This window comes from Lycorma delicatula, chromosome 2 (assembly GCF_047948215.1).
Source record: "Lycorma delicatula isolate Av1 chromosome 2, ASM4794821v1, whole genome shotgun sequence".
Classification (NCBI taxonomy): Eukaryota; Metazoa; Arthropoda; class Insecta; order Hemiptera; family Fulgoridae; genus Lycorma; species Lycorma delicatula.
This window is the reverse complement of record NC_134456.1, coordinates 117,251,429-117,265,519: the sequence shown is the minus strand read 5'-3', so window position 1 is coordinate 117,265,519 and position 14,091 is coordinate 117,251,429. Positions and strand designations below refer to the sequence as shown.

General features: G+C 27.5%; 1 protein-coding gene and 1 long non-coding RNA gene across 2 annotated transcripts in view; both read right to left on the bottom strand.

The window, feature by feature from the left end:
- Positions 1-217: 217 nt before the first annotated feature.
- Positions 218-4,673, bottom strand: LOC142320238 (uncharacterized). Its single transcript, XR_012755322.1, has 3 exons — positions 4,641-4,673; positions 2,165-2,226; positions 218-266 (listed from the first exon to the last, which is right to left on the bottom strand). It is a non-coding gene; the product is annotated as an uncharacterized LOC142320238 (long non-coding RNA).
- Positions 4,674-5,353: 680 nt separating this feature from the next.
- The window catches only part of Nna1 (Nna1 carboxypeptidase), an 80,262-nt gene continuing 71,524 nt past the window's right edge, over positions 5,354-14,091 (bottom strand). Inside the window, exons 12-14 of the mRNA XM_075357611.1 lie at positions 9,366-9,457; positions 7,124-7,244; positions 5,354-5,455 (exon numbers count right to left, since the gene is read on the bottom strand). Coding sequence (XP_075213726.1) covers positions 5,354-5,455; positions 7,124-7,244; positions 9,366-9,457 — 315 coding nt within the window. The remainder of the gene's footprint in view (positions 5,456-7,123; positions 7,245-9,365; positions 9,458-14,091) is intronic.

Genomic DNA, 14,091 nt, shown 5'->3' with positions numbered 1-14,091 from the left:
GTTGTTGGATCAAACTTTTTTTGTTTATGTTTTAAAATTTAGTAAGTACACTAGATTTATTGTTAAATTTGTTCAACAACACATAAGATATTGTAGATATACTTTTACTATAATAGTGTAAATTAACCAATTCTTGGATAAATTTTAAATAGCCATTTTTTGATTGTCTAAATATGCTTGTTATAGTTTTTATTAAACATGTTCTTACCTTTAGGTTCTTTAGTTGGGGATTTGTCTATGAAGTCCATCGATTGCATTTCATAAACCTGTATAAAAAACCAGTATTATAAGTTCATAATATTGTAACCTTACATTTACAGGACAATATGTTTATTATACATTCTTATAATGTTATTAGTGGAATTTGTAAAATAACTTATACTAATTAGCTTCTCTGTTAAATGTTTTTATTATCATCCCTTATTTATTAGCAATCTTTCCTAAAAAAATTCACTTATTCTTTAAAAAATAACAATATCCACTTCAATGGAATAAACAACAGATCTGTTTTCATTTAATTTAACACAATACTTTGGCTTACAAGAAAGGTTCTTATTATGCTTCCATTATCTTTTTTAATAAATTTCCAAATCATTTAAAATACTATTGAAAATTTTCTTTTACGGAAACAATGTTACTTTCTTAATGATTTTTTTAATAATACTAATTAGAAAATTTAAAAAACCTTAAATTTCCTGCATCTCTATTCTATTTATACATGAATATAGCTCAAATAATTTTAATTAACATTTTCTGAATTGTGAATTATTTTGAAGATTTTTTTTTGTAATTGATAGTTTTATGTATTTACATTAATATTACATGATGTGTATATTTTGTATAGTTTATATGTATTTTTAATCACAACTATTTTTCATTTTATAATAATTATTTATTTTGTGTTGCTGAATCTGACCATGTTTTACCCTGGGTTCCTTTGATCCATCCAGGCAAATGCTGGCATTCCTTTTTTTATTTATGAAGAAGCATGTCTGATGTGATCTATATAATATATTATTATGTACTTATGTGTAAACCAGAGTAAAAGATTTATTTCATTAATGAATGTAAGTGTCTTTCAATATTGTAAATAAATAAAATAAAAAAATGTCTTTATTAATTAAACTATTTCACTATTCATCTGTGTTAATTAGATTTTATTACAGATATGATTCTGGAAAAAGCTGGGAAAACTATGCTCTGCCTACCTAGAACATAGCTCTCAGTAACTATCATGTAGGAGAATATTAATAAGTAACAGTACTGCCCTCCACAGGGCTGGGCTACTTAGTTTCCAATAAGTGGAACCTAAGTAATAGTATTATCCTTGGCAGGTCTAGGCTATATAGGTTCCACTGTGGAAACATTAAAATATGAGGAATAGTAAGTGAAACATTAAAATATTTAAGTATTTAGAATTATTCTACTCTGAGTAAAGTTTTGAAATATGGACCATATTTCCCCATCTTTTGATCAGTTGCAACCAAAATTAAATGACATCAATAACATTTGTTCAGAAATCATCTTACCAATGTCATCCAAATCGGTCCATCCAGTCTGAGATATCATGCAAAAAATCCTTTCAGAAGTTTTCAACATTAAAATTATGTTTTTTTTTTGTTTTACTTTTTTTTTTTTTTTTTTTTTTTTTTGTCATGGACAAGATTTATAAAAACCTCTTTTTCACACAAAATATTACCTGATTAGCAAACTTTCCCTTATTTAATGTAGAGATATACAGTATTATATAGCCAGGAAAGTAAAAATCCTACAAATTAAAAGTGGCATATGTATTTGAGAAGTTGTATAATCCTTAATTAAAAAAAGTTTTACTTGACTTCTAAATTCATCTGAAAAGTCTCTGTCTAATTATAACAGCATTCAATCAAGTACACATGTAAAAGACCATTCCAGTCTGCAAAATATTTATCTTACTAAATTCTTATGTGTTAAATAATATAGTCATATTAGATGATAATTTTATATTAGATTTAGATATATTAGATTAGATGATTCAAATTTTTAATTTTTCTATTTCTTTCTTTACTGATCTGAAACACAATGAAAGGATACAATTTTCTGAAGGGAGTTGTGTTAATTGTTCAACTAATCGTTAAGAATCTATAAGAGTAGTAATAATTATTACATAATATTATTTACTAACCTGTGCTGGAGTAACTATGAGCTCAGGTGGCATTTCTATTTTTTCACAACACTTCTGGAATCCTGGAAAACACATAAAAACTATGTTTTTCTATATTATTGAATAAATAAAAACAACAATATTTCTTATTTTTTCTGCAATATATTTTAATTTTAACTTAGGTGATATTTGTTTTTATATCCATTTCAAAATTACCCTACCTTGGTGTTGGTTGTGTAAAGTTAAAAAAATTCCAGAAGTAAACGATTTAGCAAATTCATTTTTATAAACTAAAAAAAAAAATAATATTTATGTTTAAAGCTTATCATGTCTGATTTGATTTCAATAATGCTCAGGGGAAAAATTTGGGTTGTTTATTAATAGGAAATGCTTTGATATTTTTAAACATGGAATACTCTTTTTCTACTGCTGAAGTTTAATTTTACACAATTAAAATAGTAGTGTTTAAAATGATTAAACATAATTATTGATTTAATATAAACTTTTCTTTAGTACAAAAAAAAACCAGTTAATTAAATTTTCTCCTGAATAGGAGAAAACCATTTTTCAGTGACATGCATTGCTTTAGTGATTATCCAATAAATAAATATTATATACCTACAGTAGAAAAAAAAACTTAATGAAACTATGCCCAACATTTTTTAACTAAAGTGATGTATGAAAACTGTCTAATTAAATAGCAATTAAAGTATAATATAAATTTTATATTACAATAAATATACTTTTAATATTTATATTATAATACTTAAAATATAGATTTTGGCACTAAGCAGAGGTACAAAACTGAATACACTATGCTAGTTTAAGTGTACAATTATAATAAATTAGTGTACAATAATCTTATAGCTGAAGGCCCTTGAGGCTTGCCCTTATTATTCTTTTAAATAAATAGTTTTTTATTACCTTTGCAATTTCAAAGATTGTACTTTTGTTAAAAATTTCAGGTATTATGAAAGGGATATAATGTCTGAAAAAATCTGTTTGTAAGGGTACAATTTATCACCTTATTTAGGACTCAGCAATATGTATTTTTATTAACTCATTTTTGGATGAAATCGTTAACCTGAAGGGTTAAGGTAACAGTAGGAAGAAATTGTTTTCATTTAAAATCACAATACTGATGAAAAACCATATATTCAGTCTAGTTTATCAAATTCTGTTAATTGAAATTGTTCTAATAAAAAATTGTAGGAAACTTATAGATAACATTAAAAAATTCAAAGATTGTAATTAAAGTGTGCAAGATCAGACCACAAATATACGGCTCACTACAATATATGTTCTTGTATAAATATATGAATATTTTTTTATAAATTCATCCCAAAAATTGACGAAATTGTTAAGATGATTAAAGTTTAAAATAATATATTCATAAGCATGATGAAAGGTGATTAAACTTAATTAAAAACAAAAAATTAAAAAATGACAAATGTTTTAAAAACATTGAAATATGCTTCCAGATTAATTGCTGGAGATATTTTGGTGCTTCTTCAATAGTATTGTAGGTTACCAGCAGCTTGGTTCATTTTTAAAAAATCACAGATTATGACATATTACATTTTTACCCCCAAGCTATATCTGTGTGCATGCATATTCCATTCATTTAGGTTCTTCACAGTTACCTAATCTTATAATTGATAGGTTACTTATTATTTTTAATATGATTTCAGAATAGGGAATTCTGCATATGATTAATATTGCAGTAAGTGTTGCACCATTCTGCCAAAGGTATTTTAAAAAAATTAAAATCACTGAGATGTTCTAAAAACAAACATGTTAAAAAACAATCTTAGGCTCCTTAATATGTGTGATTTTTAAATGTTTTAATTATTTAAAATATTTTCATATTACTTTCTCTGTCAGTTTGCATTAATTTTTATATAACTCTGAAACATTTTCAAAGAACCTGAAGATGATACAGTCATTTTCAGTGAAGAAAAACTTTGATTCAGTTATTTCCATTTTCCTTCTTAATTGACCTGAATATAAGTGTACACATAACCATATCAAGCTCAAAATGAAACCATACAAGCAATAACTTTTCTTCAGGAACTAGTTGTTTTTGTTTGAATATTCTGGAAGCCTCCAGATATATCATGGAGTTTTCTAGATCTGGGGCCTATAGGCAGTCACGTTGCTTGTTCATGATGTGTGTGCAGTCTTGTACAGACTCAAGGGCCAACAGCTCATACCTGAGATGTGTGGTTAATTGAAATCCAACCACCAAAGATCACTGGTATCCATGATCTAGCATTCAAATCTGAATAAAAGCAACTATCTTTCTTAATACGTACGTATTATCAGCTTATTTATTTATTTTACGTGGAATAATTTAATAGTGGTTTTGAAAATGTAAGCAATTTAAGTTTTTTGAGCCATAAAAAGTTTTTTTTAATTTTTTTGTTTTGTTGCAAAAAAAATTTAGTTTAAGTGTAAAGCGCATTTACAAAAACAAATTAACTGTTAGCTACGCTACCTTTTTGTTGGTTTTCATTTTGTTGGTTTCGTCGGTTATTTTGTTTTCCAGATGCACTTTCATCCCCAGATTCAAAGTCTGCAAAGCCCTCATATGTATCACTATTTGGATCAAGATCCAATATTGCTCTGTGAACCTGTAAATTAAAAATTTGTTACTATAATGATTGTTAAGTATGTGTTAAGTTGTTAAGTATGTTGTTAAATTATTACTTTTTTTATACAATAAAAGTGCTGTAATTTAATGATGTTTTACAGATTTTATTGATAGGACTGATGATAAGGCTGGCTCACTTTTACTGGATTAAGTTTCATTAGCCAGCTAAGTAAAAACTAACTTGTTTATATCTGATGAATAACTATTGGGCAACAATGGTCAGTTAGGACCAGACTGTTATTAAGTGGACTAATTGGCCTTATGGTATTGCCTTGTTAATACCATAGGGTATGAAATATTCTAATTATTAGGGTATGAAATGTAATTATTCATGCAGTACTTCAAAGCAAAGCAAAATATTTGCTAGTTGTTGTCCAAATCAAATGTGGAGTTATAAAATTAGTAATAAAATGTTTCTCTTAATGTAATTAATTAAGCTTGAGTGAGTGAATTATTGTAATTTTTATACTGTTTGTTTTCAATTACTTCTATTGTTTTCCTGTGTAAATTAGTCAGTACTGTTTTATAATTTTCATTATAAGAAAAATAAATTGAAATTAAATTAATTTTGTTGAACAGATTACCTGTAGTATTTTCCGTTGTGTTGGTGGTGTTGGTATAATAATAGGTCGTAGTAATTTTGGTGATTCTGAAACTTCCTAATAAAAAAAGAATGCCATAAATTCCAAAAAAATTAATAATTTTTTTATTAATAGTATTAAAATAATTTTAAATAATAAAAAACTGCTACTATTTACTTGAATTTTTTATTATTTATTGTTATCACTGAAGCTTTTTGAAACATAGAAGCAGCTTTTTGAAGCTTGATTAAATGATAATATTAAATATCTTTTTGGAAACATTCCGAACAAACAGCAAGAAGATTAATCTCTAATTGTTCATGAAGTTTATAAACCATTATCAATAGGCTAAACCCAGAACTTTCCTTATTTTTTTGAGGTCTATTAAATTATTATGGCAAAAGAAATGTATTAACTTATAACAAACGGTGTAATATGCTTACACAATATTTAAACACAAATTTTACAAAGACTATAAAAACTGGCTTGATATAAATTCACTCCTAGTAGTGACATATGTTTTGAGGTACTTCTAATCAAGTACTGAGGTTGGACTGTTAATCACACTCTAAGTTATGATGTGATTAGCTTAAAGCCTAGAGCTTCGAGTTAATGCAATGATAAATAAAATTTTCAACATCTTCTTCAGTCAGTGGTCCAGCTAATCTATCCTTTTGGTAGACCAAGAATAATGCTCAGAAGACTCTCTCTAGTTTTCTCTCAAATTCTGCTTTTCTCTTAAAGCAGAATAAAATTTAAAAAAATGTTAAACAAACAAGTGAATTTTTAGAGGGAGATTGGCTAAATACTACAGCTAACATTTGCAGTGAATAATATTCAAATTATTGAGAAAACAATAGTTCTACCTCTATAAACATGTACACTGTTAAAAAATATTTACTGTATTTTAATTTGTGTGATATGTACAATGTTTTTCAAGTTTTATGTATAACGTAAAAAATATAAATTCCAAGGTTGAGAAAGCTTCAGTGATAATGTAAATAATACTTAACACAATTTAAAAAAAGTATTTATTATTTATACATTTTTTTCAGTGGTATTGAACTGCTATTTATATTTTGCTTGATATAATAAAACTGTAACTTCTTTGTCCTCCTTTCACAACTTTTTCAGTTTTGGGTGATTGATGATGGATGTTGGATGTTGGATGTTGGATGTTGATGTTACTGTGGTTATGTTTTTTCAATGTACATTTTTCTGCTCTTTATCTTATGTAGAACATTACATGGAGGATAGATATGTTATTGTGTTTGGTTCTTCAGTTGAGATTCCACTATTTATCTGTAAAGCAGACATGAAGATTGCACGTTTACTTTTTGTTAGATAGTTTGATGTGTTTTATACAAATGTATCACTTGTGCTGGTTTTTGTTATTTTAAAAGTATGCTTGTCTTCTTTATATTGAAGTCTAATGTTGAGTGAGATGTAGTTTTAAAATTATGGTGTGAAATCAGTAATGGGATGTAGATTATTGATATGTTTAAGGGATATCTGATGTTTTTCTTTCTAAAGTGTATAATCTACACAGCAGTTTCAGTACAGTATTTCCAATGACTGTTTCTTACTATTGTCTATTTGGGAGTCTTTTCAGATACTCTTTTCAGGAGTTTTAATTAAATTTTTATCTTAAAACTTAAGAAATTTATTGTAATTTAAATACTTTTTATTAGTTTACATAATACTTTAAAATTAAAAAATAATAGAGTTAATACTTAACCCAATTACCTTATGAGAAGGTTTTTGTGATTGAGGAGTGACTGGTGAAGGTGGAGGTACCATTAGACCAGAATAATACTCATGGTCGTGGCCTTCATTTTCATCACTGCTGCTCGTATCACCTTCAGTACTGGAAAAAGTTATTGACGGTTTAAGATTTTGTAAAATAGTGTTTAGAATTTTTTTTGATGTATTGATGATTTGCACAAAAAGTGCTCTATGTTTCTAAGCTTATCTTACAATGATAAAATGTCTTAAAATGAAAAATAATCAAATTTAATTTTGGCATTTGTTTTCCTTGTTCACTGGCTTTTTTTAGGTGTACTATTTACACTCCCCATTGGGATCTGAATGGAAGAATATTCTGCTTGCAGGTTCTGATGTCTACAAATAATCGATAATGCTTTGAAAATTTTTAGAAGTGTAACGTTTATTATCTAGCTTAATTAAAAAAGGATTTTTAGGGATCATATCTGTAATAGGTGAACAGCTATGCACTGAATGTGAACTGAACTTTGGGCTCTGTTTATTGTAATTGAATGCCTAAAAATTCTATCGATTAATCAAAATTAATGCTTCAAAAAATTATAACTTATAATTAATTATTGTAAAATAAATGTGTGAAAATTTATTTTAAATTATTAAAATAGTATATTAGTGACATTATTTTCTATAAAAAATTCAGTTCTGCATGGGATGGCGTAAAAGCAGAGAGCAGTGGAAGGATCCACTTAAAAAAGTTTATACAGAATTATTGTGGTGTAAGTTCCGAGTGAAAAAATAAATAGTGTGCACATATTTCAAATACTTTAAAAGTTCTACAATGAAGACATAAACAACTTGTTTTAGAATAATGTGATTATAAATTCTAAACAAATAATAAAGAAATATTTGTCCTTTATACACAAGTGTAATGACATTTATGTAAAGAAAGAAAGATTAATACCGCCAAAATATTTATATTTTATTAATTTCTACAACTAGTGCGTATTTTGAAAACAACTGATCTATAATTGTGATGCAAAGAGCTTTTTGTTACTTTTCAACATTCCGCACAACTGTGCTGTTCCTAATGCGAACACAATTCAGTCCTGAATTAGGCAGTTGGAGGAAACTAGTAGAACACTAAGAAGAGATACACATGGCTGATACAGGTCCATTAGAACACCAGAAAATGCGAAGCTGGTGTGAGCAGTGATCAATTGCAAAGACATTCTACTTGGAGGCATGCTGTTGCCTTGGAGATGTCAGACTGCAGTTTGAGGAGGATTTTGCATTTCAATTTGAATTTTCAACCCTTCAAAATAATGATATCTCAAGAATTGAGTCCAGCAAACTACACCAACTGCAAAAATCTGTGTGACACAGATCACTCCTGATGCAGCTTTCTTCAGTAGTGACGAGGCACACTTTCACCTCAGTGGAGCTGTGAATAGGCAAAATTTCCACTATGGGCTAAAAATAACCCTCAAATTAATCATGAAAGACCGCTACATTCCTCTAAACCTAGGTGTGGTGTGCTGTGTCACAATTTGGCGTGATAGGCCCATACTTCTTTGAGGAGGGTGTGACTGTGAATTCTAAATGTTATGTCTCAATATTGTGAAATTTTCTGCAGCTCAGAATGGAAGAGATAGTTAAAGAAGAGGTGTTGAGGGACTTGAGGTTCCAAAAGAACTGGGCTACAGCTCACACAGCCTAAAATTCACTCAGTATTTTGAGGAAAATTTCTCCCAGGTATCTGGTCTCTCTGAGGAGTGATGTGGGGCTGCCTGTGCGATCACCCAATTTGAGCATTTGTGATTTCTTTCTTTGCTGATATCAGAAGGAAAAGGTGTCCAAATGTTGCCCTCACACTCTACCAGAGCTACGGACCGGATTATTGAAGAAGTTAACACCATACCCTGCGATATGTATGAACGAGTTGCACAAAGCTTCAGAGATAGTCTTCAACACCGTGTTGCTGCTAACGGCGGCCATCTTGAGGACAGTATTTTCAAAACTTAATGATTATTAAATGGTACTGCTAATTTAGAAAATATAAAAATTTTTTCTCTATATACTCTCATTACTTTTTTATAACTCCTCAAAACTGCATAATTGCTTCTGCCACACTCTGTAGAAAGGATGAGGGAATTAATTTTTAGCTACATCATTTTAAGTGAGAGTATACCAATTTTCTTCTTGAGAATAGCAGTGTTTTTCAATACTTCATTAATCTATTGTAAGAGTATAATATGTATTTATTTACCTTGAATAATCTGACAGTATTATGTTGGTAGGTTCATCTGCATTTGAGCCTTCTTTCACTAATCGAGTTATTATTTTCATTCTTAATCTTTCCTATTATCCACACCTATAATTAAAATTAAAACTAGAAAAAATATTGTAGAATTGATTTCATATAAGTTATTTTATACTAAATCAGGACAAATTGGGAGTCAAATTTGGCCTAAAAATGAATAGTTGGATTATTTTTCTTATTTTTAAAGGAGTTTATGTTTCATCATGCTCAGTGTTTTACATTTTACTTTTTTGTTGAATATTTTTATATCTCTAAAATTATCTCAGTGATTTTAACATTACTTTTCCACAAATCTGTTTTATTGCATTTCTGTTGGGAACTATCCAGAGTTCTCAAATAGTCAACCCATCATTTAATAGATATTACTTTTTGCTTTTGTGGGGAGCACAATGCTTTTTTTTTTGTTAATTGATATCTTTTATAAAAAAAAATTTTATCCTATTTTCATTTAAAAAATGTAAAAAAAAAATAATTATTTAGCTGATAATATGGTATAAAAAGTTTTATCTACAATGGTAAGTAATACATATCATGTTAACACTGAAAAGTTGTCAGTTAACCATCACTGTCAGTGATATTATTATAGTAGATATCACTGCTTACCAGTATCAGAACAGTGAACCACACATTTTCTGTTAATTCCTGTTACTGGCTCTCTACTAGCTCCATTTGAAATTCACTTTTTAGTATATCTAATCTATTTTTCTACTACAATTTAACAAAAAAAAAAAAACAAACTTACTTTAAATCAATTCTGGTCAGTATACAGCTTTGCAGCTTATGGGATAAACTGTCTCTTGTGTAGTAGTGATAATATTAAAAATTGGTTTTGGCAAAACAGTTCTGTTTCTTGTATGACAGTTATTGTTATCATCTATTTTCATCAAATATAGCCCCTCTGTGAGTTACATTTCTTCTATATTCTTTTCCTTTTCCTAATCCCTTATTTCTTCTCCTTTGATTAAGTATTATAGAAATTGTCAGCTAGCACCTTGGCTCCTTTTGTGGCAGCATGCCTGGTATCTTCTATTAGCCAATAAGGCTGCTCGCTGGCTACTTTATTGGGATTTAATGTAGAGAAGGCTAGCAGCTCTGTCTTTTGAGAACTCGCTTGAGAATTGTTTGAGAACTCACTTTCTGTCTAGAGGCTATATAAAAGGCCAGACTATTGGCTGATGTATCTGTCAGTAAAGCTAGTCCTTTTTTAAAAACAAAAAAAATTTCTTTATAAAATCTAACATTAAAAATAACTCCAGCACTTTTTCATATTCTTGAAGTAATTATTTTTCAGGTTATTATATTCTATTGCTAATGATGGTAGTGCATTAAAAGCAATACAGAATTTATATCATTTTACTGATATTGCTGTACACAATGAAAAAGTTCATCATGTTTTCTTTTATGCATAGAATGAAAAAAATATTGTTAATAAAATTAATCTTTAAATTAATACTTACATTTCAGAATATATCCAGTTAAAAAATTGAGGGATGCATGTAAGACAATATGAAGAAAACTTTTGTATTGAAATAATTTATTAAGAGATGATATTTACTTGTAAAATAACATGTAAAAAATTTAATAAAAAAGTTTTTTATAAAAAGATATATTTTGTTATATTGAACTATATATAGTAAAAAAAAAAAAAAAAAAAAAAAAAAAAAAAAAAAAAAAAATATATATATATATATATATATAACTGAATAAGATTTATTAATCAATTATAAATAGAAAATATCTATCTACAAACATTAGTGATTTAAGATTATTATGCTATAATTTCTATTTCTGTTTATTAAATAAGTTAAAAAATGTTATAATAAAGAGCATTATAAGAACTTTTTTTGAGCATAACATATGAAATGCCTTTAAAATATCACTGCAAAAGCTGAATGTAGGCTGAATTCAGTTGTAAAATTCTGAAACAGTGTTCTTAATTGCACTTTGATGGCCAAAAAAACTTGGGTATTTATAACCAATTAAGAAGATAACATCTTCAATTGATTTGAATTTAATCCTGGATTATCATAAAAGACCTGCATTACAATTCCTACTAGTAACCTCATGTGTTATTTTGTTAATAAAAGAAAAGTAATAATCTTAAATAATAATCTAAATAAGATAAGTAATAATCTTGGGCATGACATTTTTTCAACATGCTGTCTACAACATAATTATGATCTTGTTGTTACGCTAATATGATATGGAATGTTTATTTCCTTTTTATAAACATATATAAGTTTAACATTTTTAATTGCATTCCTTATACCATAATTACCAGATATGTTAATTCATAAAACATGAATTTTTTTCCCATCTTACTTTGTGTTAGTGGTATAATTATGTTTGAAATGTCAAACTTTATTCACCATATCGTTTTATGTCTTTATTTTCCTTAACTTGAAATGATGTAGCCAAATAGCACAAGACTTTCTCACTGTTTTTTGTGATTTGGTTAGAAACCAAACTAACATGATGAGCTGGAAAATGTGTATTAATCCTGTTAAGTTACAATTATGAATGAATGTGTTAGATACCACTACCCCACAGTTGTAAGCAACCTGATGAGAGATATCAGTCATTCCTGAAAGTGCCAAAGTCCTTAACTGAACAAAAACAAGCATTCTATGCCCAAGCTTACTAGTAAAAGTGAGGAATAGAATGGCTTCCTGTTGCCTTCTCAGCCGAACCAATTGTACCCTCCCTCATCAGTATATCAAGTCCATCACAATGCACATGATATTAAGCTTGAAAAGTAATACCTTCATTCTGTTCATCTACTGGCTATACTGTAAATATCATTCTCAGGGAAATTAACACTCGCTGATACCGCTTGTATCATAAGAGATACATCCATCAGAGCAGGAAGAAAGAATGTAACAGAGATTCTAATCTATGTAATATACCCTTTTCTGTTGAGAAGAGCAATACAATCTATATATTGTCATTACACAGCAGCAACTAATTTTGTTCATTAACAAATTAGATGTTAAAATTAACAAAAGCTACCTGACTTCACAAATACATCACACTGTATTTGTCATACAGTAAGTTACACCAACATATCTCTTGAAAGGGCAAACAGATTTTAATTAAAAAAATGAGGAAGAAACTATTTTTTTCATATCTAATTGTGAGATTTTTTAAGGTAAAAGTTGCCAAAGCGTTTTTAAAAATACAGAATAATATTTTCAGATTTTCTTAAAATCATGTGCCATCAATCATTTTCAGGATTGAAATGAAGAATTTGATATTTTATTTATGAAAAAATACAAAAATATATTTGATTACATTTAAAAAATTATTTTTTAAAAAAGGTTTTATTTAACTAATATTAATATTAACATTAATAAAAAAAGGAAAAAAATTAGAAAAACCCTCTAAAAAGTAAAAAATAAGAATTAAATCAAATTGAGAATTTTAAACAAAAAAATATAATATATTAACAAATATAAAAATGCACTGAAAAGTAAAATATAAATATCTAATAAATAACCAATAAATAACTGTAATAATTATTACATTTTAAAATTAAAAGTAATGAAAATATTTACTTAAATAAAAGCGTGGCGCAGTTTTTATAACAATCTTTTCGAATAAGTATTTATAGACATTTGCTGTATTTTAAAATATATTTTTTGTTTAATGAGGTTGTTTAGTATATGTATATACTTTATTTATCTGTAATAAAATAACTCAAGTTTTAATTCTTTGATGGTTAAAATTTGCACCGAGATGACCTTTAAGGGTTAATAAGATTAAAAATAAAAATTAAATTTAGAAATCTTGCACAAAGTTATTACATTTTGACGGTAATCTGAAAAATTATTAATTATTATCATTATTATAATTGTAATCGTAATTATGAATTAATTAAATAAAAATTCATAATTAATTAAAATGAAACTTTTAGCAGAAAGTTCAATTTGGCTTAGATTACAAGCAGAATTCGAAGATGAACTTCAACTATGTGAGAACACTTAGAAAGAAAGCGAGTGGGTGCATTTTCCCAGATTGTTACTTGTAGCTAGTCAGTCTCAACTGGAGAGGTACCATATTTTTTATATGTAATCAAATATATTTTTGTAATTTTTTTTTTGGTTTTTTGAATTTTTTAAGACTAAAAAAAAAAAGTAAAAATATTTATTTTTACACATCAAAGTTACATACGTGTACCAAATTTCAATCATTTTCATACAATAGTTCATGAGAAATGAATATTTTCAACTAAATGCATGAATTTAACGTAGGGGTAGCGCGTGGGGGCGGGTCATATCAAATTCCGATACCGTAGAGCTGTATTGTCATCGAAGTTACATACGTGTACCAAATTTCATTGATTTTCATACAATAGATCAAAAGATATAGCAGTTGCAAGATTTGATTATACCTAAAGCGAGTTAAATAAAAGCTTTTAAAAATGTAAATAAATTATTTACTAAACAGTTAAAACTTGTTAACATACATAAAGATAACTGTTTGAAATGCTACATACATACATACACACACAAGATTACCACACACTTTTTGCTGTATGCTAAAAATCTTATAAAACTCAATTGAAAGTTGGCTATGTTAAGGACTATATTATAACAAGTACATTGTATTAGTAATATGGCTGAGTAGACAAAACAACTTTTTTTTTAAATTATGAAATACATGTTATACGGTA